At 45.7% G+C, this 24504-nt stretch overlaps 1 protein-coding gene across 27 annotated transcripts in view; it reads right to left on the minus strand.

The window, feature by feature from the left end:
- EVL (Enah/Vasp-like) overlaps positions 1–24504 on the minus strand; it is a 154817-nt gene that overhangs the window by 2599 nt on the left and 127714 nt on the right. For 5 of the 27 annotated variants that reach the window (XM_083517734.1, XM_083517708.1, XM_083517732.1 and 2 more), the window contains 11 exons: positions 21224–21287; positions 17352–17410; positions 15856–16740; positions 10048–10262; positions 8184–8299; positions 6831–6891; positions 4891–4954; positions 4111–4180; positions 3941–4003; positions 1450–1516; positions 129–186 (listed from right to left, as the gene is read on the minus strand). In XM_083517734.1, the coding sequence (XP_083373860.1) occupies positions 129–186; positions 1450–1516; positions 3941–4003; positions 4111–4180; positions 4891–4954; positions 6831–6891; positions 8184–8299; positions 10048–10262; positions 15856–16740; positions 17352–17410; positions 21224–21287 (1722 nt within the window). The remainder of the gene's footprint in view (positions 1–128; positions 187–1449; positions 1517–3940; positions 4004–4110; positions 4181–4890; positions 4955–6830; positions 6892–8183; positions 8300–10047; positions 10263–15855; positions 16741–17351; positions 17411–21223; positions 21288–24504) is intronic. The other 22 variants (XM_083517723.1, XM_083517715.1, XM_083517721.1 and 19 more) reach the window with 12 other exon arrangements.

Genomic DNA, 24504 nt, shown 5'->3' on the forward strand with positions numbered 1-24504 from the left:
AGAGGATTAGGGAGGCTATAGCAATGGGCTTCCTACACTGGGTTAGGTGACCTTTGAGGTACCTTCCAACACCCTTGGCCCATGTGAGAAATGCCTTTCATGCCCAACCACCCCTCCTCGCTTCTTACCATCGATTATCTCTTCTTTTACTTTGTGTAATTCTTTTACAACTTCCTCCAATATTTCCTTGAAAGACAAAAAAAAAAAATTAAAAAATTAAAATGTCCTCTGAAAGAAAGAAAGAAATAAAAGTCCTTTGCATTGGTATAAATGGAACTTCTCCTAACAAAGCACTTAACTGGTCCCTATGAGAGCCAGTGTGGTGTAGTGGTTAAGAGCGGTAGACTTGTAATCTGGGGAACCGGGTTCGCGTCTCCGCTCCTCCACATGCAGCTGCTAAGTGACCTTGGGCTAGTCACACTTCTTTGAAGTCTCTCAGCCCCACTCACCTCACAGGGTGTCTTTTTTTTGGGGGGGGGGAGGGAAAGGAGATTGTGAGCCGCTTGGAGACTCCATAGGGTAGTGATAAAGCGGGATATCAAATCTAAACTCCTTCTTCTATGTTGCATGAGATCGCCTGCATGAGCTGCAGAATTGTTTTTCTCAGTCACTGACTTTGAAGCAGCCATGTGTGGACGTGTACTTGTTTTCCATAGTTTATTATGGTGAAAGTGTTGGCATAGCACCTAGCATAAACTTTGGAGTAAGGCTGCAGGTTCTATGTCTGCCCAGGATTACACAGAACTGTTGTCGATAAGAGTCGCCAATACAGTGGTACCTTGGTTTACGAACTTAATCCGTTTCGGAAGTCCGTTCTTAAACTGAAACCATTCTTAAACCGAGGCGCCCTTTCCCTAATAAGGCCTCCTGCCACCAGTGCCCTTCCACTGTTCGGTTTCTGTTCTTAGACCGAGGTAAAGTTCACAAACCGGGACACTACTTCCAGTTTTGCGGAGTTCGTAAACCGAATAGTTTGTAAACAGGGCTGTTCTTAAACCGAGGTAACCACTGTACTGGGCAACAGGCCTGACCTGGTATAACAAGGCTACTTCCTATGCTCTTATTTACAGCAAGAAGCTGTAACCCAAAGAATAAATGAAAAACTGCTCTTATCTGCATCCAGGTCCAGCGCCGAGCGCCTTCTGGCGGTTCCCTCATTGAGAGAAGTGAGCTTACAGGGAACCAGACAGAGGGCCTTCTCAGTAGTGGCGCCCGCCCCGTGGAACGCCCTCCCTTCAGATGTGAAGGAAATAAGTAGCTATCTTATCTTTAAAAGACATCTGAAGGCAGTCCTGTTTAGGGAAGTTTTTAATATTTAATGCTGTATTGTTTTTAACACTCGATTGGGAGCCGCCCAGAGTGGCTGGGGAAACTCAGCCAGATGGGTGGGGTATAAATAATAAATTATTATTATTATTTATTATTATGTGTGCAAAACTCCCAACTCACTTGTTTCATGCGATCAAAATCTAAGGTGTCCATGGCCACGTCATTGCTGCTGCTTGCAGGTTTCATCCTTGAAAAAGAGAGGAACAAAATAAAACAAAGAGGGACATTGCCCAACATTTTCTAAAGCCACTGGCCATGATGCTGGCCATTCTTCCTAGCACAAAGTGGTGCATAAAAGCAGGTGGAAGGAGCTCATGAGGGGTTAATTGCTTTGACCCTCCACCGCTCCCTCTTGCATCACCGGGAAGCACTCAGCAGCCAGCATGATCTTGCTAAGCAAGCAGCGCTAAGAAGCATCCACCGTGCGTCACCCGAAAGACGTCCGTTCCCAAGAGGAGAACGCACTGGAAAAGGGGGAGGAGTGAGCCAAAATGCATCAGGGTACGTGAGGATTTTATTATTATTATTTTTTAAAAAAATCTGTAATGCTAATCCAGATAGTTTCTATGACTACTTTACAGCAGAGCCCTTTCACTGCTGTTAATGATTGACCATGCCACGTTTGACAACACAACCCGGAAAGCGGTTTTAATACTTTCTCCTCTCCCAGGCATACCTGCCCTTGTTTCCCCCCGCCCCCCATAAAAGTGCTTTTCAGTCATACGTGGTTTGACGTGCCAACAGAAAAAGAGCGCCGTCATAGACACACAACGGCCACTTCTTAAGCATTTGGGCGCTACTTATTGCAGAGCTTGAGGCAGGAGGACCTCATGTGGCCGACACTGTGCAGTGCGCAAAGAATGGTTTTACGAGTTGCCAGGTGCAAAAAGGAAGGCCAAACTATGTGGCCTCTTTGAAAAACATATGGTAGAATAAACAAATAAATAAAATGATCCCAACAAAAATTGCTCCTGGAAGCTGCTCTTTGGCAAGGAATTGAAGTCACCGTTTATGGTGTTATAGTCCCCTTTAAGGCTAGCATGCGGGGACAGCTCCACACACCCCTGTGACAAATTGCAGCCATGGGGCAGAATTTTCATCAGCAAGAAGACACAGGAGGACAGAGCTAAAACAAACCATTCCACAAAACTGATTCTGATCAGACCACCACTACCCCTGGGCTGCTATTTAAGGCTTTGCTTTCCTCCTCCTCCTCCTCTTCTTCTTCTTCTTCTTCTTCTTCTTCTTCTTCTTCTTCTTCTTCTTCTTCTTCTTCTTGTAACATCACACAGTGCCAAACTATGCATTCAATATAATGCGTCGTTTGGCTCTAAAAAAATGTACTGCATCGTCAGAGGGCTACATAACGTATAGCTTTGCACGCTTTGCAGAATTGTGCAAACTAGCACTGTAGTATTTGTGGAGAGAGGTTTGTCTCTATGCAAAAGTCGTCGAGACCAACGGCAGGGAAGCGGACATAGAATCATAGAGCAAGTTCATAGAATCATAGAGCTGGAATAGACCACAAGGCCCATCGAGTCCAACCCCCTGCCCAGCAGGAAACACCATCAGAGCACTCCTGACATATGGTTGTCAAGCCTCTGCTTAAAGACCTCCAAAGTAGGAGACTCCACCACACTCCTTGGCAGCAAATTCCACTGTCGAACAGCTCTTACTGTCAGGAAGTTCTTCCTAATGTTTAGGTGGAATCTTCTTTCTTGTAGTTTGGATCCATTGCTCCATGTCCGCTTCTCTGGAGCAGCAGAAAACAACCTTTCTCCCTCCTCTATATGACATCCTTTTATATATTTGAACATGGCTATCATATCACCCCTTAACCTCCTCTTCTCCAGGCTAAACATGCCCAGCTCCCTTAGCCGTTCCTCATAAGGCATCGTTTCCAGGCCTTTGACCATTTTGGTTGCCCTCCTCTGGACACGTTCAGTTTGTCAGTGTCCTTGAATTGTGGTGCCCAGAACTGGACACAGTACTCCAGGTGAGGTCTGACCAGAGCAGAATACAGTGGCACTATTACTTCCCTTGATCTAGATGCAATGCTCCTATTGATGCAGCCCAGAATTGCATTGGCTTTTTTAGCTGCCGCGTCACACTGTTGGCTCATGTCAAGTTTGTGGTCAACCAAGACTCCTAGATCCTTTTCACATGTACTGCTCTCAAGCCAGGTGTCACCCATCTTGTATTTGTGCCTCTCATTTTTTCCCCCCAAGTGCAATACTTTACATTTCTCCCTGTTAAAGTTCATCTTGTTTGTTTTGGCCCAGTTCTCTAATCTGTCAAGGTCGTTTTGAAGTGTGATCCTGTCCTCTGGGGTGTTAGCCACCCCTCCCAGTTTGGTGTCATCTGCAAATTTGATCAGGATGCCCTTGAGTCCATCATCCAAGTCGTTGATAAAGATGTTGAATAAGACCGGGCCCAAGACAGAACCCTGTGGCACCCCACTAGTCACTCTTCTCCAGGATGAAGAGGAACCATTGATGAGCACCCTTCAAGTTGCATGAAGGCAGGCAGGAAGCTAGTTTAGGATTTGCATGAGTTCGCAACAGATAAGCCGCAAAGAGGAGAGAGGGGAGCTAGAGCAGTTTTTCAATACCTAAAGGTTGGTTGGAACTGAACGGGGCTCTTTGGTTCAGGACTCCTCCCCACTGATGGATTTCTATGGCGAGAGAGGATATGACATGAGCGCATGCAGCTGCAGCATGGGCACATTCCAATGCATGCTGGTGGACCCACAAAGGAAGACCCCCCCCCCCCGCAGCTCACCTAGAGAGTAGCGCAGTGACAGGTTTTTCCACAGAGTTGCTTCTCTCCCAAGGCTTCTTTCCAGCATCTGCTTAAAAAAGAAATCCACGCAAAGTGAACCAAAGAGAGCTTGGCTTTGTGCTGCTTTCCCCCTCTTCCCCATCATTATCGTAACAACAAACAAACAACAGCCCTGTATAGGGAAGTTCTTAATGCTTAGTGTTTTATTAAGTCTCTTTATTATGTTGGAAGCTGCCCAGAGTGGCTGGGGCTACGATATGCCAGTAACTCGTTTGTAGCATTAAGCTCGCATCTGGAAACAAACCAAGATTTATCTATTGATGGAGATTGGTTGTATTTAAGTTCCTGTGATATACAAATGATTCCATAGATCAATATTATGTTACCCCAGAATGAGCAAGAAAAATAAATAAATCTGCATATTTTTATTGAATCTTTCAGAAAATGCTTTCAAGTTGTAAGATGTTCATCAGTGATGATTTGCAAAAAAAAAAAAAAAAAGTTGTTAAATTGCTATTCATGACTGGCTGAGAAGTAAAACACTTGACATTAAAAAAAAGAAAAAAAGATTTATCTATTGAACCTGGGACTCCCCCCCCCCCCGGCCAGAGAGACCACCCAGAATCCTCTAGGCTTCCTGCACCTTCTGTGTTTTTATGCAGCCCCCAATCCTCTCCATGGGCTGCTTGCTCAGTACCAGGACGGTGAAGTCAGGCTCCACCACTGACCTACTTGCTGACTGCTTTCAAAGGGAGAGCAGCGCGTAACGGAACGGAATACCTGAGGAATTTTGCTGCTGAACAGGGCCTCGCGTACCGGGGGAAGGAGAGGTGCTAGCCTCCTCCTAGAAAACAAGCAAACAAAGCTTCGGATTAACGTCTCGGAAGAACTCGTACTTTCCTACGACTGCTATGTTAGGAGCAACTTTTTTCTGTAAAAGAATGTAGAAGGTAAGTAGGGCCCTGCTGTATCTCAGACCAAAGGCGCAGGCAGTCCAGCATCTTCTCGTGCCAGTGGCCAATCAAATGCCCATGGGAAACTCATAGGCAGAACCTCAGCAGAACAACACTCTCCACAGCTATGACTTCCAGCAACAGGTATTCAGAGGCATTCTGCCTCCGACAGAGGAGGTAGAAAAAAAAGAAAAGGGAAAGGACCCCTGGACGGTTAAGTCCAGTCAAAGGCAACTATGGGGTTGTGGCGCTCATCTCACTTCAGGCCAAGGGAGCCGGCATTTGTCCACAGACAGCTTTCCAAGTCATGTAGTCAGCATGACTAAACTACTTCTGGTGCAACAGAACATCATGATGGAAGCCAGAGCACACAGAAATGCCGTTTACCTCCCTGCCGTAGTGGTAACTATTCATCTACTTGCACTGGCATGCTTTTGAACTGCTAGGTTGGCAGGAGCTGGGACCAAGCAACGGGAGCTCACTCCGTTGCGGGGATTTGAACCACCGACTTTCCAGTCTGAGCACTCTGCCATAGTTGAAGACTGCTACTGCAGGATTCCCTACAAAGAGTTTGCCCACATGGAGGTTACGTCCCTGAAGATTTGCCCCACTACTTACTGGTTTGCCCAGTCTACAAGGACCTAAGAGCGTTCTTGTTCAAGGATTTGTCCCAGTTGACAGATTGGTTGGGTATCTGATTGACTTTTTATTAGGGGACAGACCCCTCTACACCTTTGAAAAAGTGGCCTGCTGTGCTTTTATAGTGTCAGTTTAAGAAAGGTTTCTGGGGATAAGTTTAATTATTTGGGGGAGCAAACAGAAAGCCTTGTTTTACTAACTATTTTAACTGTGTAATATATTTCATTCTGCTTTATCTATTTTGCAATGGCCTCAGCTGCAGAAATAAATAATGTTCGTATTTGCATTCATGGCAAGTGGACATTATATAGTCTGTCCTACTACTAAAGATCAGAGGGTTTCTCCCCCCTCTGCAAAATACAACAGGACTGGGCTTCACTTCTTTTGTATTACAGAGCATTCTTCCCAAAGGAACCCGTCTCCTTCCCTTCACATAGGACACAATATAGGAGTGTTTTACACGGCTCCATATATGTTTGTGTGCATGACTGTGTTCAGACAAAACATTAAGCCATAAACCATTGTTCGGCAATTCAGTCCGTGTGTGAGTTCAGTGCTGGTTTATGCAGCTCAAGCTCAGAGGTAACAGAGGGATCTGGCAAATTGGGATTTTGAAGTGGACACACCTAATTTGATCTGCCTGGACCAAAGCAGATATCGAAGCTGCAGCTCACTTTGAAACCCACACACTGCGAGATTCTCGCTCTCTTACAAATTTTAATACACGCTGGTCCGAGAGCCAAACACCTGTTTTCATTTGTTTTTTAAAGAAAGTAATGTCATGTACGTGTACGTATTCCACGTCAAATTTCCTCGATATTAAAAGCGAGCTGAAAACAATATTTGCAAATTACACAAAAATTACTTAACCCCCCCCCGCCTGTCCCTGAGAGTGATGGCACGTCATCAAGTCACGATGTCAACATGTGTGGAAAGAGGACAGTCACTCTTAGGCAGCTGAAATCGCTTCGTGAGATTGAAAACTTCGTTTTGTGCAGAAGGCGAACTCGCAGCAGAAAAGAAACGAGGTTGCAAGCGACAAATGCACAGAGGAATGGAAAACAATGCCTTCTTACACCAACTGGTCTGGGAGACATTTTTCACAGTGTGAGGCGGTGTTCCACTTACGTTTTGGCTTTCCTCTTCTTTTTTGTCGGCTGGCTTGTCCGACTGTGATGCTGCTTTCCTCCTTAGGACAGAGTGAAGGGAGAGACTATAAACTAGTTCCTCGGAAAAATATTCACTGACCACAGCATTCAGAGAACCAGCGAGTTCATACGTGCTCTTTCCTCCCCCGTCCCCTTACCTTACTTAGTTGAATTTATGTGTGTGCGCACAGAAAGCAGAGAGAAGAATCTGTACTAGACAACAAGTAATCCCTATTAAACATGGCAACTGTAGTTATTCTTCCAGAGGCAATGCGGAAAGCAATAGTAAAGCAGAACTGGGAAGGCTTGTCAGAGTTACTTTGGTGGTTGTTTTTACTAGAACCCCAAGATCTACCAACCAGAGTCAAGTGCAGAAGACATACAGTTGTAATTAAGAACACAAAGAGCACCAGAAGAGCTCTGCTGGGTCAGATCAATTGCTGATCTAGTTCAGCATCCAATCAGATGCCGATGAGAAGCCCACTAGTTCACCCCACTTGTGATTCCCAGCAACTGGATTTCAGAGGCATATCCCTTTCCAGAGTGGAGGTAGAACATTGTAGCTGGTAGCGACTGGAAACCTTCTCCTTGAATTGCTGCAGTCCTCTTTCAATTCACCCAAGTTGTTGGCCATCATCACATATTATTTGGGAGCGAATCCTATAGAGCAGGGTATCCCAAACTTGGGTCTCCAGCTGTTTTTAGACTACAATTCCCACCATCCCTGACCATTGGTCCTGCTAGGTAGGGATGATGGGAGTTGTAGTCCAAAAAACAGCTGGAGACCCAAGTTTGGGAAACCATGTCGTAGATTAACTATGCACTGTGTGAACATGGTGCCTGGGCAAATTTCTGAGCCTAGATGTTGGTTTATAGGATCAACATTGATCTGACCCTCACGGTATTTTCACACAAAAGCCCACTCCTGGTTAGCGTTCTTCACTTCAGCACCATCTCCGAGGTGGGAAAAGCTGTGTTGTTGTTGCTATGGTTAAACAACCGGGAGTCATAAACTCTTACCAATCTACTACTACAGATCACCCAGGGATCTACTGGTAGATCCCAACCTATAGTCTAATCCCCGGCCCCCACTGTGGAATTTGGGCTGCTCCTTGGCTTGAAAACCTCCAAGGACAGTCACCCTGGTCTCCCTAAGTTAGAGATTAGCACCTAGGTTAATGGGTTATAGTGGGCCAAATCTACCTCTCCCTCCTCGCTAAGTTTCTTGGAACCGTTTGGGGGTGGGGGGATTAGATAAGAGGCAGTGTTGCTCACAGATAATACACAACATCCCACCCCTCAATTACTGTAGGCAGGAGTGAGAACCACCAACCTTTTCGCCAGTAGTTTATTCATTTCTTCCATTAGTCCGCCTCCACCACTACTCGTCCTATTGGCATCGCCCTTGGAAGCACCACTGGGACTAGAACCTCCTGAGGCATCCTCTGGCTTTTAAGACAGAAACCAGCATTTTAGATCTGGGCACTAAGGGGGTCCAATTTCGCTGTCTAAGCAGAGAAAGGCGGCAAAAAAAATCCAAGGCACTAAGGGCAGCTGTCGCTGTCAAGACAACTAGTGGCTGAAACATAATAGGAGGCCACCTGTGAATTTTGTGTGTGTGTGTGTGTGTGTGTGTTGCTTTACTAATTAGTTGTCTGCAGGACACAAATCTTCATATTATCTTATTATCATTATTATTTTTAAAGGAAGATTTGTTCGCTGCACTGGTGTGTACATGCACACCTATGAAGTGATATGATACAATGATGTGTGTCTATTTTATACAGACTGACGACTGAATTCAGTAATAAAAGCACCTTAGTTGTAAACACATCACGTGAACACAAGCCTTACTGAGAGAAGCATAAATTACTTCCATGGAACAGCAGTAATCTGCAGTGTGAATACGACACAAATGCACCCACTGTCCGGAGTTTATCTTTTAAAAATGGGCTTGCTGATTGGCCTGGGAGTTGCTGAGGGACACAGGGGCTGAAAAACCTGAAGGTGCTATTGCCTGCACACACATCATGTGACTTGAGAGCAGCCTGCCATCTAATCCAGAGCTATGCATGCTGAGTTGGGTAGGCAGCCTCATTCACTCAGAACAAGATGTCCATGCTAACACTCCTCCAGGACATTAGTGTACTGGGTTCTAAACTCCACCATGAAGTATTAACAAGGGCAATACCCATCTTGGGGCAGATAGGGCTTGACAACCTGGGAAGTTAGCACAGCCAGGAGAAAGAAAACTCTGATTCTAAATCTCTGCTGCCTTGTGGGACATCTTTGGGAGAAGAGAAGGCTCAGGAGTTAAAAAGGTAAAGGGTCCCCTGACCATTAGGTCCAGTTGTGACTGACTCTGGGGTTGCGGCGCTCATCTCGCTTTATTGGTCGAGGGAGCCGGCGTACAGCTTCCGGGTCATGTGGCCAGCATGACTAAGCCGCTTCTGGTGAACCAGAGCAGCGCGCGGAAATGCCATTTACCTTCCCGCCAGAGTGGTACCCATTTATCTACTTGCACTTTGACGTGCTTTCGAACTGCTAGGTTGGCAGGAGCATGGACCGAGCAACGGGAGCTCACCCCATCGCAGGGATTTGAACCGTCGACCTTCTGATCGGCAGATCCAGAGTGGAGTCTCTAAGACGGTTGAATGGAGCCTTTTATGCCTCTTTCCAGCAACTCCTGCAGCCAAGCTGATACTAAACACATTGCCCTGCTTTCCACTGGACCACATCAGCGAGGCTGAGAGGGAGGTCTTGTCATCTGGGCAGCCCAGGACCTCCATACACACTGCCCAGTCTTGCGTCCTGGAGAGGTCACTTTGGTGCCACTAACACAGTAGTTTGACTTTACCCACAGAGGTGCACTCCACTGTCTCTCGAGACGGATGGATGACAACAACAACAACCCATATGGAACACCAAAGAATTTAGTGTAATGCGTATGTGTTGGTGGAGTGAGTGCTGCATATTTTGTGTCAGGATTATGCTTTGGCAAAAGGGCGGGTGCCCCTATAATATCTGCCCTAAGATGGAAGGCTAAAGCTGAGAGACAAGGGCAATGAGCAGCTTGCTTCAGCAGAGCTAGGATTTGAAACTGGGTTCCTGGTCTAAACTCTATGCCACCACGGCCACCGCCAGCAGCAGCAGCAGCAGCAGCAGCAGCAGCAGCAGCAGCAGCCCTCATTACTTACCCGTTGTACTCTCCTTAGTTTGGCACCAGCCAGAGCTGCCGCTAGTCCCGACACGGACCCGTCGTCAGTGCCGGACCCTCCACCGCCTGCTGGCAACGGGGGCGGCGGGGGTGGCACAGTGCCCGAAGGGGGAGGAGGTGGGGGAGGAGGCGGAGGAGGACCACCAGAGGAAATAGGTATCCCAGCCGAGGGGTGGCCTGGTGGAAGGACGGGGCCTGGAACATAAAAGAACAATAATTCCGAAATCACATGGTGCTCCACCCCGCACACTTCTTGTCCCCCTTTCCTTAAACGTCGCTCATGTCAAAGTAGACAGGAGACACCGAATTTCTCAGGTTCCCATGATCCACCCAGCAAACAGTATACAGTCATACCTCGAGTTGAATGTGCTTCGGGTTGAGCACGTTCGAGTTGCGCTCCGCAGCAACCCGGAAGTAACGGAGCGCATTACTTCTGGGTTTCGCCGCTCGCGCATGTGCTTAAAATGACGTCACACGCATGCGCGGAAGCGGCGAAACACGACCTGCACACACGCAGACGTCCCGAGGTACCACTGTACGTCAAATGCCCCTTGGGGAACAGTTTGGGTCCTGAGCAAGCAAATATCCACAGATCTTCTACAGGGGCAAATGCAGCCGCCCTTCAAGATAGTCACTCAAAGACTTACAATAATCTTATAATTATACAATATAATAATCAGGGATGTATCACAACAATCAGTGTAGATCTCTGTGCATTGCCTTTCAGCCAGAGCTACTATTTTCTGTGCAATTATTATTATTATTATTATTATTATTATTATTATTATTATTTAGAGTTTGGACTTGATATCCTGCCTTTCACTCCCCTTAAGGAATCTCCAAGTGGCTAACAATCTCCTTTCCCTTCCTCCCCCACAACAAACACTCTGTGAGGTGAGTGAGGCTGAGAGACTTCAGAGAAGTGTGACCGGCCCAAGGTCACCCAGCAGCTGCATGTGGAGGAGCAGGGAAGCGAACCCGGTTCACCAGATTACGAGTCCACCGCTCTTAACCACTACACTACACTATTTGTCTATTACTCTTCATCCACAGATTTCTTAGACAAATGATTTGGACCACTCCAATATCTTCTTTCAGAGTGACTTAAGTTGTGTTTTCCATCATATGTAACAGAACTTGCACACTATTCTCGTAAAACTGAAGCACATTGTCTTTTCAGTGCTCCGAACGCTTAGCTTTGGAACATAGAATGGCTAAAAAGCTCCCCTTTCATGCTGATTGGGTGGTTCTAGGATGCTGGAGATAGGGACCCTGCTGCAGAAATAGTAAGGGGGTCTTCAACCCACCATGACCTAGGCCAATACACCACTGATCTTCTCTCTCCCCATCCCTTAGTCACCAGCCGGCAACTCTTTCCCCAGGGTTCAGATCCCAGGCATCCGCCATGCTTTGGATCATTCAAATGGTATTGCAATAAAGTAGAATATACGAAATAAAAGAAGCAATAAAATATAATTTTTAAAATTCAATATGAATATTTCATGAGCTGGATGTGCCCCAACTCCCCTCGTCAACAACAAATCAACATACGCATCACCTGCGGACCATAGTTTGGGAATCCTTGATCTAGACATAAATCACTGAAAGATACATTCACACAAAACTCTCCCAATAAAGTAGATGCCACAGATTTTATAGGCAGCTAAACCTGTTGTCTTGTTTAAATATTTGTAGCCTTGAGAGGCTTCTGCATTTCACCCTGGGCCACAACTGAACTTGGCCACTGCAAAAAAGACACAACTGGACTAGACAGATATTTGGGGTCAATACATTTTTATGTTCTAACATATATGCAAAAATGTCCCAGCATCACACTTAACTTAACATTATTCCAAACTTGTAAACATTCACCTGTTCGGTCATCTTTGGCAAATCAAAACTGCTTCCCAGCCACCAGGTTGGGACACTTAGAAAGATGTTATTTATTTTAAAACAGAATACCACTTCATATAATTTTTTTAAAAAATAACATCCTTGACTGTTTACATAAACCAATTAAGAATGGGCATTCAGTAAAAGTTTCTGAAAAACTAGATTAGAAACCCAAGATAAAAGCAAAACTATCTATCTATCATCTATCTATGTCACAACTAAAACAGAATAGTGTACAAAAACAAAGTTAAGGTTGGGCAAAGTTTCCATGAAAGTTTGGGCGAACACTCATTTATAGGTGTTTAAAAATAAATACTGTCTCCATCTTGTGAATTACCTGGGGGAGGTGGGTGATACATTATGGCTTGGAGATAAAAGCCCACCCTTTAGCTTCTTCTTCTGATTACCAGTGCTTTTTTTCTGGCAGTACGCAACGGTACACAGTACCAGCACCTTTTCGAAGGAGAAGGAGGCAGGAAGGCTCTCAGGTGCTCTCAGAGCACCATGCCTTCTTCCCTGAGCTGGGCAAATGCTCCCCAGGTTTGAGGAAGGAAGCACGAGGCTCTGACAGAATCCTGGAGCTGCGCTGCCTCCTTCCCAAAGCCCGCAAGCCCATGTCCCGGCAGAATGTTGGATGGTAGGACCCATGGTGAAAATAAGGCATGCGCAGTCAGGTACTGCGAGTACAGAAAAAAGGTATGGTCATTTACTTAACAGGCAACATGTAAGAACTATATAGCAAGATCTTTATGAAGTTCCTTCCGGTAAACATGTAGTGGTTCTACATGTAATTGTTTTCCCTGGCCCATGGGGAATTTTGTGCCCAGGGCAGCCATCCAGAGTACCGGCACCCCCCCCCCCCCCGGAAGCAAAGCACTGGTGACTACTTTTCCTATGCATTTTTGTGTTAACCTGTTCATCCGTAAACAATCTCATTCTGTGCCTATAATTTGAGTCCTCAGGGCTTATATTAAGAAAGAGCGTCTCCACCCCCATTGTTCAGCCCGGACACTGAGGTCCAGCTCCAAGGGCCTTCTGGTGGTTCCCTCATTGCGAGAAGTGAGGCTACAGGGAACCAGACAGAGGGCCTTCTTGGTAGTGGCGCCTGTCCTGTGGAACACCCTCCCTTCAGATGTCAAGGAAATAAAGAACTACCTGACTTTTAGAAAACATCTGATGGCAGCCCTGTTCAGAGAAGTTTTTAATGTTTCATGATTTATCATCTTTGTAATATTCTATTGGGAGCCGCCCAGAGTGGCTGGGGAAACCCAGCCAGAAGGGCGGGGTATAAATAAATGATGATGATGATGAAATTAACAGGCGCTGCCTCTGAGAAGAGCCAATTCTGTGCTGCCCTTTGACAATCAATTGGTCATGGAACAACCAGCAGGGGTCTCCTTCATCAGGTCTTACTATGATGAGCTAATGCAGCCGCTGACTAACCTTGCTCTCGGAAGTTCTTTTACTCAGCCAGAGACTCTCCCATCACTCATGTGTGCATTCTCTGCCTCCCCCTCCCCTAGAATTTCTTATCATACAATTGAGTTATTTTCTACCTGTCTACAGCTTTGTTTCTGTCACTTAAATCACATTGCTCTCTAAAACCACCAAAGTGTTTGATATTCCTCTTAATTTGGGGTTGTCTTCCAGTCCGTAACCTCCGTTCAAGCCCACAACGAAAAAGCGTAGTAGATCTACAGCGGATTTCAGAATTCTCCAAATGAAAACTCCAGCTCTCTTTATCCCCCCCCCCAAATGAGTTTAGCCTTTTAGCCAGGCTGCCTGTGAAGCTACCTTATGCATACCCCTTGCAGCATGTTGCTTCTTTTATGAGAATTATTATTAGTATTATCTATTCAATTTGTATACCTCCCTTTATCAAAAGGCGATGTACAACATTAAAAACACATCACAGAACGTCGGTGATAAAAAAACCACACATAATAAGAAGCATACTGACAGACAGCCTAATAATAAAATAGTCATCATAGTAACAGGCCTCTCCCCCACAATTTCACAGGTCATAGATTATTTAATAGCCAAAGGCCTGGTTAAAGAGGAATGTTTTTGCCTGGCACCCAAAGACATGTGATGATGGTGCCAGGCGGGCCTCTCTGGGGAGAGCATTCCACAATCAGGGAGCCACCACAGAAAAGGCCTGTTCTCTTGTTGCCACCCTCTAAACCTCTCTGGGATGGGAGGGACATAAAGAAAGTGCCTCAGATGACAAGCACAGGGTCACACCAGAACTGAAACAGAGCATCGTCACAAATGAAAGCACTGCTTCGGATGTGCTTTGCCTTCCCTGCCCGCTAGGAAAAGAAGACTTCCCTTCCAATTCTGCAACTCAAAACTGCCCACCTCCCCTCAATATTTCAGTAGCCCTTTTCTGTGGCATAAAAGGGGCTGCTGCAGATCCAGAGCCCTAAGCTAAACAGAGCCACTACGTAGCATTTACAGATTGCTTTAGGCTGTTCAAAATGCTCAGTCACCTCAGTACAGTGGTACCTCGGGTTACATACGCTTCAGGTTACATACGCTTCAGGTTACACACTCCGCTAACCCATAAATAGTGCTTCAGGTTAAGAACTTTGCTTCAGGATAAGAACAGAAATCGTGCTCCTGCGGTGTGGCGGCAGCAGGAGGCCCCATTAGCTAAAGTGGCGCTTCAGGTTAAAAACAGTTTCAGGTTAAGAACGGACCTCCAGAACGAATTAAGTACTTAACCCGAGGTACCACTGTAATTCCTACACCAACCTCGTAAGGGAGGTCAGTACTGTTAGCTGTATAATGCAGATGGTGGCTTGCCTGAGGCGACCTAGCCACTTCCAAGCAAAGCTAAGAGTTGAACCTCAAACTTTGTTGATTCTGGCTTGTGCTCTCCGCTGGCACATTGCAGTAAAGTCCCCCCTCAGCCTACGAAACTTCTGTACAGGCAATCCGTTAACACAGTGGTTCTCAAAAAGTGTGGTGGCAGGAGAGGGTGGCAATTGCGGCAGGAAGATTCAAGGCCAATCAAAGAAACATTTCTACATTTCAGTGTAGTATAGTATAGTATCAAAACATTTTTTATTTGCAGAATATGGATAGATATCTTTTCAAAACGAAAGCAGGAGCATCAAGTTTGTGAGAATGATAACTGTTTTTATGTAGCGGCATTGTCATTACTTTCTGGATGCCCCATGGCTACATTATAAAATAGTTGTGTTCTGTGTTCTAATCAGCCACTGCTAGGAGTTGCTCCTTTTTGTTTTCCAACGTATTTCCTTTCAATAAAAAAAATCAGGGTGGCGCGATTTTATTCTGGCACAGGGGAAAAACTTCGAGAACCACTGAATTAACATATGTTAACTGGGGAGGGGGCGCGGTCTGCCTCCCTTACGTCAGCACTCCCTCTTCTCTCACTGAATGTGCTTAAAAAAAATTCTTTTGCAAATTTTAGTTTTTTGTCTCTGGCCTGAAAAAGATTCTACACTATACTAGTTATGTATGTAGTTTTCTGGGATATAACATCTTTATTGGGGAGCCTATACCCTCCAGATGTTGATGGGACTCCCTATTCCCATAATTCCTGACTGCAGATCATGCTTGTTGTTGTTTAGTCGTTTAGTTGTGTCCTACTCTTCGTGACCCCATGGACCAGAACACGCCAGGCACTCCTGTCTTCCACTGCCTCCCGCAGTTTGGTCAGACTCATGCTAACTGGGCCCAATGAGAATCAAACAACACCTAGAGAGTTCCAGGTTTTTTGCCACCTCTGTCCTGCACCCTTCACAGGCACTTAAGCATGCTCTTGAAAGTCTGGTCAAAAAATTGGGCTTATAACCTATTGCTTAAAACCTAAAGGTGTCGCCTAAATATAAATAAATGCAATTCTTTCAAACCAAGTACTTACTGAAGTGGGAAATGGTTGATGAAGTCATGTAAGGAAGGTTCCTCTTGGACAAATTCACCTCAGATACAGCGGCGTAATAAGGAACAAAGTGTGACATGGATGGATAGAGCTGGTGTGGAGAATGAGGCGAATGTTGGGAGGGCCGGGGGAAAGCCTGGATGTAAGACCCCGCTGGGTCGGCTATGACAGGCAGATGCGAAACAGGCACGGCTTCCAAGTACGAGAAATAGGACTCGTCTGTTCTCTTTACCTGGGTCCTAGAGGAGCTCGGAGGAATTTGCGTGGCAAAATGTCCGTCGCGGTGGCCGTTCAGACCTAGCTGAGGTACGTTTGCGGAGGTGTCTTGGACCACGGTATCTGTGGGCCCCCGCATCCTGCCGTTTTGGGCAGGGAGGACAGGGAGGACCACTGGAATATGGGGCTGCAGGAACAGACCCTTTTGTATGGGGGGCGTCAGGGTCACAGGTGGGGAGGGAGGCTGAGGGGAATAGGAGAGAGAGGAGCGCCTGGTGGGCTGAGGAGGGGCGAAGGGGTAATGGGAAGCCGGGGCAGGTGGCGGGGATAAAGAGATGTGCTTGGTGCTTCGTGTCACAGTCCTGTAGCCTGGCCAGGCCGGAGGGATGGAGGAAGCTGGAGATGGAGAGAACTCTGAGGCAGAATGTCGGTGGCAGTGCAGAGGGGGTTCCCTGGGCCCCTGAGGGGGTTTGAAAGAGGCTTTGCCCACAGGGTCAGGGAGAGGAGAAGATGCCGACGAGATAACTTTGGCGTAAGGAGGTGGAGGCGGGACAGAACCCATGGAAGTGGAAGCATTGTAGTTACTGTAGTCAGGAGGAGGAGACTGGCAGTGGAAGGGGGAAGAAGACACTTTTATCTGAAGGGTGGAAACTAAAAATAACAGAAAAGGAAAAGGGGGGAGGGAGGAGAAAGAATGAGATGGGTTGGAACTGAGGAACGACAGATGGCACCATGGTTAGAAAGACTGGGTACAGGGGGAAGGAGGAATTAAATCAAAAACAAATCAAAACACAGCCAAAACTTAATAAAGATTAGTACAGGTATAGGTTTTAAGGATGCCCAAACAAAGCCAGGACAGTTAAACACCAACACGCCACAAAGCACTGGCCTTCATCTGGGCCATGCCTGTTTGCTATAACGTAGAAGACGGAACAAAACATAGCCACTCCAGGCTTTCCTTTTGCATCCCATGCCATTTAAGCCGAAGAAGATTTTTAATCCTGCGGTGTGAAAACACCTTGCAGAAAAACGAAGAGCAACCAAATCCCAGAGCACAATGAGCTAAGTTTCGACGTCAGCTGCACTTGCGCAGTTGCCACCCCTCTTTGTACCTCCCGTGTCTGACTGAAATGTTTTCAAGCCACAGGATAATTGCAGCAATACTCAACAGGCCAAACCGTTTCCAGGGAGCAGGTGAAAGTTAAGGGAGGCAAGCAGGGGAAAGGCGGGGCCTGTGTTGCTTACAAAAGCTGGATACATGCCTGTGGTAGAGGTTCTTCTTTCCAGAGATTCCTGGCGCTGCTGCTGCTCCATGGCTTGCCTAAAACAAAGGGGAATAAGGAAAAACAAATCAAGTTTTAGTTTCTAACGTGCATTTGACCAGACACTTTGGCTTTGTTTGCGCTGGGTATAGTTTGTTGGGGGGGGGGAGGGATGATGCCCACAAAACAGCTTTCTTGTGGCACTGTTCATTTATTACAATCTACTATGTATTCTGGAATGTTGTTTGCCTGTTTACTATATGCGGAACACCCTTTAATAGACTGTAACCCAATTTTGCATGATGGCGGCTGATTTCAAGGAGTAGGTTTCTCTCTACACTGGGCACCATTTTGAACCAAGATGGCGGACTGAACCTTTCAAAACCGCATTGAATTTTTGTTGTTATTATTGTTTTCTTAGGTTTTCCAAGCAATGCCAGTTACAAGGCTACTAGGTATTTATAGCCAGCATTCAGCGTACAAATCATCGCAAGGAGGATTTATTCAGCGGAAACCCTAAACTGCATTTTAAAAAGGAACTGCAATGAACAATATTGTATCTACCTTTTAAAAAGTCGGGTCCTTCCCTCAGGGAAATTTGAATGGCCCTGTGGCAGAAAGGGGACAGTCAAGATGGAACAGGCTGCAGGGCAGTCTTTGACAAGGTTCCTCTCCAGGTAGGCGCACCTTTTGTTACTCTTAGTAGGGTATACAAGTAGAAAGCTGTTTCTACTCACAGTACCCCTCATGGAAACGTGATGTCATCCAGGGGAAAGTGAAGCACGCTTTAAATTCAACAGGTTTCAATCGGATTTCAATGGCATGCCAGCAAGCTCAACCTTTGCTGAACTGGGTATTATAGGCCTAAGATCCGTAGTGAAGGCTGGTTTTATGGGATAAATTGTTACCTATTAGGATTTAATACCTGCAGTGCCATGTGGCTTTCTGGCTCAAGAGCAACAGCATATTGCAGCTGGGGGTGGTTGTTTGCTTAAGCCCTACTTCTAAGGACCTAGTATTTGTACTTTATTTCCTTCTCCCCTCAGGGACAGAAAAACTACAGTCATACCTCGGGTTACAGACAATTCAGGTTGCGTTTTTTCGGGTTGCAGACCACCGAAACCCGGAAGTATCAGAACGGGTTACTTCCGGGATTCGGCGGTCGCGCATGCGCAGAAGACTAAATTGTGCTTTGTGCATGCGCGTAAGCGTCAAATTGCAACCCACACATGCGCAGACGTGCCGCTGTGGGTTGTGACCGTGCATCCCGCACAGATCATGTTCGCAATCCGAGCATCCACTGTATTACCATGCTCTTGGAGAAGCCAGAAACTGCTTAGTTAGGATCCCGTATTCAAGATCCCTGTCTATGATCTGTCTTTCTGGTTTTTCATCTGAAAATACAAGAGCTGTTGTTGGCAAAAATGCGAAGGCTAACTATCTGTGTGAAATGGCTTTCAGCAACATAAATAATCTTAGCCCCAAATGTAATCGTTTCCTAATCGTATTTCCCAAAATATTCCTCCATAAGTGGATCTCAGGTATAGGAAGCAACACCTTTTTTGTGGAACATGTAGCTGCTTCCGCAGTGCAGGTTAGCAAGAAAATATAGCTTGGTCCCCCCCCATCCCCCCAAAAAGGACTATTCCTCAGGAACTATTTCCTTCACATCCTTTTACTATTGGCTTCAGGGCTGGAAAAGTAGCAGGTATACCAGCATCATTCTCATGCGATGGAACCATAGCCTTTTAAAGGAGCATGTAGTTTCGAGGAATTCCCACCAGAGGGCCTTTCAGATCAAAACTGCCTTGGAGATTTGCTACTTGCAGTTATAATTTGTGCTCTCTTTGGTAGCACACTTGTTTGAGCTAACATATGAGCAATGCACTAACAAAGCAATTCTTTGCATGGCTACTCAGAAGTAAGCCCTGCTGAATTGCATCCCCTTCTACACACACTTACCTGGAAATAAGCCTTACTTCTGAGTACACATGCATAGGGCTGCACTGTAAATCTAATTTAGACATTGCTCCCCCCCAATGTTATTATTCTCACTGCCCGCCATGGCAGAATTTTATGCAATTAATTATTAAGTAGCTCTGCCACCTGGAGAGGCCATCTTAAAGGATCGGTTGTGGCAAGTGCCACTCTAACCAGGCCAATCCTCATGGGATCTTCAGCGTGGCTTCTTATCACAGTTTTGGTGACCAACATGAAGCCAGAGGTCCCTCATTTGGATGAAATTTCTGGCTGAATGGAAGTCACGATCTCTTCACCAAAAGTGATAGGAATAGTGAGAGACAGATGTCCAGTCATTGCACTTGTCTACAACATGCTCTGGTTTGTGAAGTCAAAGACGCTGCTGCGAATGCAAGCATCGCCCTGATCTGTGAATACCTTTCCCATATATCATGGTAACTTGCACACATATCCCCTCAAGGATAGTTCAGAAGAGTATCTGGAAATATCCCATGGTCGCTTCAGTTCTGAACTTTCCAGTAACTGAGAAAATGCAGAATTAATTGTCACAAATACTGGGAAAACCACTCATGCCTCTCAATGGTCCTGATTTTGATTGATAAAGTATTTCACTTGGGTCATTTGGGATCTTGGGGAGCGGCCAATAAGGGGATCACACGTCATTTTAGGAAACGGAACCATACACAACAGTCTGAAATAATCACTAAGGTAGATGCAGCCAGCAGGATGTTCTCTACATAATGTGATCCTCTTGATAATTAGAGGCCCAGCACCTTAAGCTTGCTTAAGAAGCTTAAGAAAATAAACACACAAACATAACCGAGCAAAACATTGTGAAGATGGCTTAGGAATGGACGTCAGCTTTGTTGATTCACTCCAACATACTTTGCAAATGGGCCAAACTGAACATGCAAGGAACTTCACTAACCCTGTTGCTTCCCATCACCTAAGCTAAGTACCATCATAATCGTCACAAGCTCAAACTGGAAGATCCACATTATAAGTTGCATATATGCTGTGTGGTCTCTGAGACCACCCCCACTTTCTGTAGAAACATCCCTATGCACCACTAAGGGCCTTGTTGTTGGTGTCACTTCCGGGGGCTTCCCAGCCGGCAATGGCCCATGACAGGGCCTTTTCAGTGGTAGTTCCCCATTTGTGGAATGCCCTCCCAGGTGAGGTGCATCCATCTCCCTCATTACTGACTCTCAGAAGGATTTTTCTTTTTTTAAAAAAACTCCTCTTTACCCAGGTGTTTGATGGCTGAAATACACTGTTCCTGGCAACCCTGAAATTACCAGTTCAGAAAATGTTTTTAGAATGTTTTAGAATGGATTTTGAATGATTTTTGATTATTTCAAAATAATTGGTTTTGATGGGTTTGCCACCTTGGGCTCCTCTGGGAGGAAGCGCAGTTTATAAATCTAACCAATAAATAACAAAGAGGTAAGGAATGAGGCTTCTCAGAAAAATAAAAACGAAAGCAGTGATCAGAGTGCAGATCTGTCTCACACATATCTTGATCGTGCTGAACAGTCTTTCCTATAGTGTCTTATAGTACAGAACAGAACTGATGGAGCTCAGAGTACTACAATTCTGATGGGCAAAACATATTTTATCAACACAGGGAATCTCATGGGTTGCAAATACACTGATTGGTGTTAACAGATCAGGATGCAAACATAGAAGCAGAGGCTAAAATTACCACCCACTTTGATGGAATAACAATTCCATTTTTTACATCAGGTTTCATAGCGACAACTGGCCTGTACAGTAGCGCAGTTTCTAAAAGAATGCCCTGGTGTTTTGATAGGCTCAATTTTATTAGCAACAGTTGGTATTTGTTTTAAAAAATCACAGTGCTTTGTAGATTATTTGTTTTTGCTCCTTACCGTCTCTGAACCTCCATTTCATCTGGAGAAGGTCCATTTTGAACCTGGCGTTGGGTTGTTGGACCTAGAAGATGAAACAACAACACAGTAATCATTGCAAAGGCAGTAAGAATATGTCCTATGGTATCTGAAGGAGATTATTCAAGGCCATTGAAGCAGCACTCATTGGCCAGACATGACAAAGTGAAGTGTCAATGCCAATGGACCTTGATTTTGTTTTCTCTTTTCTGTTGATGACTTGAAAGGCAACACAGGACATACAGGAACCAGCCGTTATCAGGTGCCAGCACAAAGGTAAGTGTTATGGAGTAAGACACCTGTGATAAAGGCAGAGCTAATGCAGAACTATTACCATATTTTTCGCTCCACAAGATACACTTTTTTCCTCCTAAAAAGTAAGGGGAAATGTCTGTGCGTCTTAGGGAGTGAATGCACTGGGCAGCAGAGGGATCCCTTGGCTACTGTTGCAGTCACAAGCTGAGGGATGCCTCTGCAGCCGGAGCCATGGCTCCCATCCGTCGCTCGCTATGAAGCCAGCAGAGCAAGAGGCGCTGAGCAGCTACCACTCTTGCTCTGCTGGCTTCAGCGAGAGCTGCGCAGCGCCTCTTGCTCTGCTGGCTTCACAGCGAAGCGGGAGGAGGGACGGACGGGAGCAAGCAAAGCGAGAGCCGCTTACATGGCTTCTGTCCTGCTTTGCGCAGCTCTCACTTTGCTTGCCCATCCTCCTCCCTCCTCGCTGTAAAGCAAGCAAAGCACCTGTCCCGGTGTCTCCTCCTCCTCTTCTTGCTCCAGCGTAGCCTCACTTTACAGTGAGGCAGGAGGAGGGATGGGCAAGCAAAGTGAGAGCTGTGCAAAGCAGGACAGAAGCCATGTAAGCGGCTCTCACTTTGCTTGCTTTAAAGCAAGAAAAGCGAGAGCTGCTTACATGCTCTGCGCAGAATATTTTTTTTCTCTTGCTTTCCCCCTCTAAAAACTAGGTGCGTCTTATGGAGCGAAGAATACGGTAATTAATCTCAGCAGCAATTTTCATCAACAGCCTAACACTCTCAAACTTCCAAAAGGAAAACACAAGAATCTCAATCTTATGTTCCCCTTGTAAGGCGAATGAAGAGACGGGGAAACTTGCGTCTGGGGAAAGGAAGGTAGGTGTTTTACATGTGCCATCATCCACTGATCCTTCTTTCCATATCACTTCCCCTGCAATTTATTTGTATTCCCAAGAATTGGAGGAGAAATTCAGTTTGGCCCGTCATTTTAACGCGAACCTACTTAATTCACACTTACGGAAAAAGCAAGTGAGCCAAAACATATCACTTCTCCAAATATTGCAATGAAGTTCTCCAACCACATAACGTGTACAAATAATGCATGAATTTGGGGCAAGTGTGCACAAAAGCGCATGTATTAGTGAACATAACTGACAAAATGCATTACATTAGCTAGAAGGTCATAGAAAAATGTGCACAGTGAGAGAAATGAACACTAAACTGCAGCCAAAATTTCCTGAGGGTTTTTTTGTGTGTTTTTTAAATGCAAGCTGATGAAGAAAAGTGGAGAACTTTAGTTAAGGCTACAAACATGTGAAACAGAAAGAAAGCAAAATTCACAGGTTTGTGCAGCCCCCCCCCCCCAGCAGCAATTCAAAACCAGAAACACAGGTCCATAAAACCAGCAGCTACCCGTCAGTATTTTAAAAACCTGGTGCCTGTTTGTTTGCTGTGCAATGGATTCCAACATCCTCTCTCCTTAAACCTTGTGTGTTCAATGGACATGTGAGAGGGGCATCATGGGAAGAGAGCTTGTGTCTCCGTCCTCCCCCACAAACATTCACTTGTTTGCTGGTACACTACTACACTTGCCTGTACTCATAGGTGTGTTTTTTACACACGCAGGGACCTAATAAGAAAAAAAATCACAATATGCATTTAGCCATATTTTGAAGATGTGCCAATGGATGCATCTACTGCATGGGTGAAGCCTGTCATTTCCCCTGCCCTGTATACACATATTCTAGAGCCTAAGAAAAAGGCCTAGAATCCCATGTTAACACCCAAGAGTCCATCACACATCAAGAAATGGAACCCAGATAAACGGGAGGCTCCAGGAGGAGGGGAGCTGGCTCGATGGCTCCCAATGAATCCCATGGAGAAATTAAACGGGCTGAGTTATGGGGTAGAACACAAAGACAGCAAACCCTAGCTGCCCATGCTGCAGAGGCTGGGCAAGCCAGGAGGCAGGTTTATTTCCACTCCTGAGATCTCTGAATGCTCAGAATGTGAAGAGATAGGGCCAGGGCCTTTTCAGTACTGGCCCCAACTTGGTGGAATGCTCTGTCACAAGAGACTAGGGCCCTGCGGGACTTGACATCTTTCCGCAGGGCCTGCAAGACAGAGCTGTTCTGCCTGGCCTTTGGTTTGGACTCAGTCTGACCCTTATGTTTCCCTTTCCTTATGGTTTTGATCTATGGGCTATTATTAAAATGAGGCTGCATTTTATATTGTATTTTTAACCTGTATTTTAAATTGTGTTTTTTCCCCTCCGCTATTATGTTTTTATTGTAATTTTACTGGTGTTAGCTCCCTCTGGCCAGGGAGGGCGGGCTATAAATAAAATTTATTATTATAATTATTATTAAAGCCATATTTCTAAGGTGGCACAAATGCTCTGCACATTGCACGACGACAGGCGTTTGCTAGTTCTAAGACAATATTGATATTGGAAAGATTGTGAGAATCCTCACAATGATGCAAGAGGAACAGGTGGTGGTGGCAGAGTCATGCAATTTTCAAAGACCCTTGGAGCAGAGGGATGCCTATCTATACCTCTCAAGGATTTCAGGAAGGAGTCTCTTGGGACATGCCAAGAATTGAACTTGGGATCTTCTGCATGCAAAGGTCAGTGAGCTACGCCCTTCCCCTTATAACAGAGGGCAAAGTCTCTCTCCTTATTACAGCTAAGCAGAAACAAAACCAAGCAAAATGCATTGTGATGCGGATCATGTCATGGCAGACCAAAGTGCTACAAATTGCTTGCAAACACTGGCTAATTAGAAAGTTCTTGCGTTCTTACAATTGGTCAGCTGCAGAGAGCTGCCCTGCTCCGGTTTTCTGAAGTTCAGCTTCGCATTTATGCTCTGCCAATCCTCATGCACACATTCAGAACATGGAACTATTTTCAGCAGCAGCCCAATTTCTCATGCGCACGACCTGCGTGAGGCAGAGCAGTCACTGGTGGCACGTCACACATAAATGTGTGTTGCAACTGAGTCCCAATGGCATTAT

This window comes from Podarcis liolepis, assembly GCF_965112155.1.
Source record: "Podarcis liolepis genome assembly, chromosome: 1".
Classification (NCBI taxonomy): domain Eukaryota; kingdom Metazoa; phylum Chordata; class Lepidosauria; order Squamata; family Lacertidae; genus Podarcis; species Podarcis liolepis.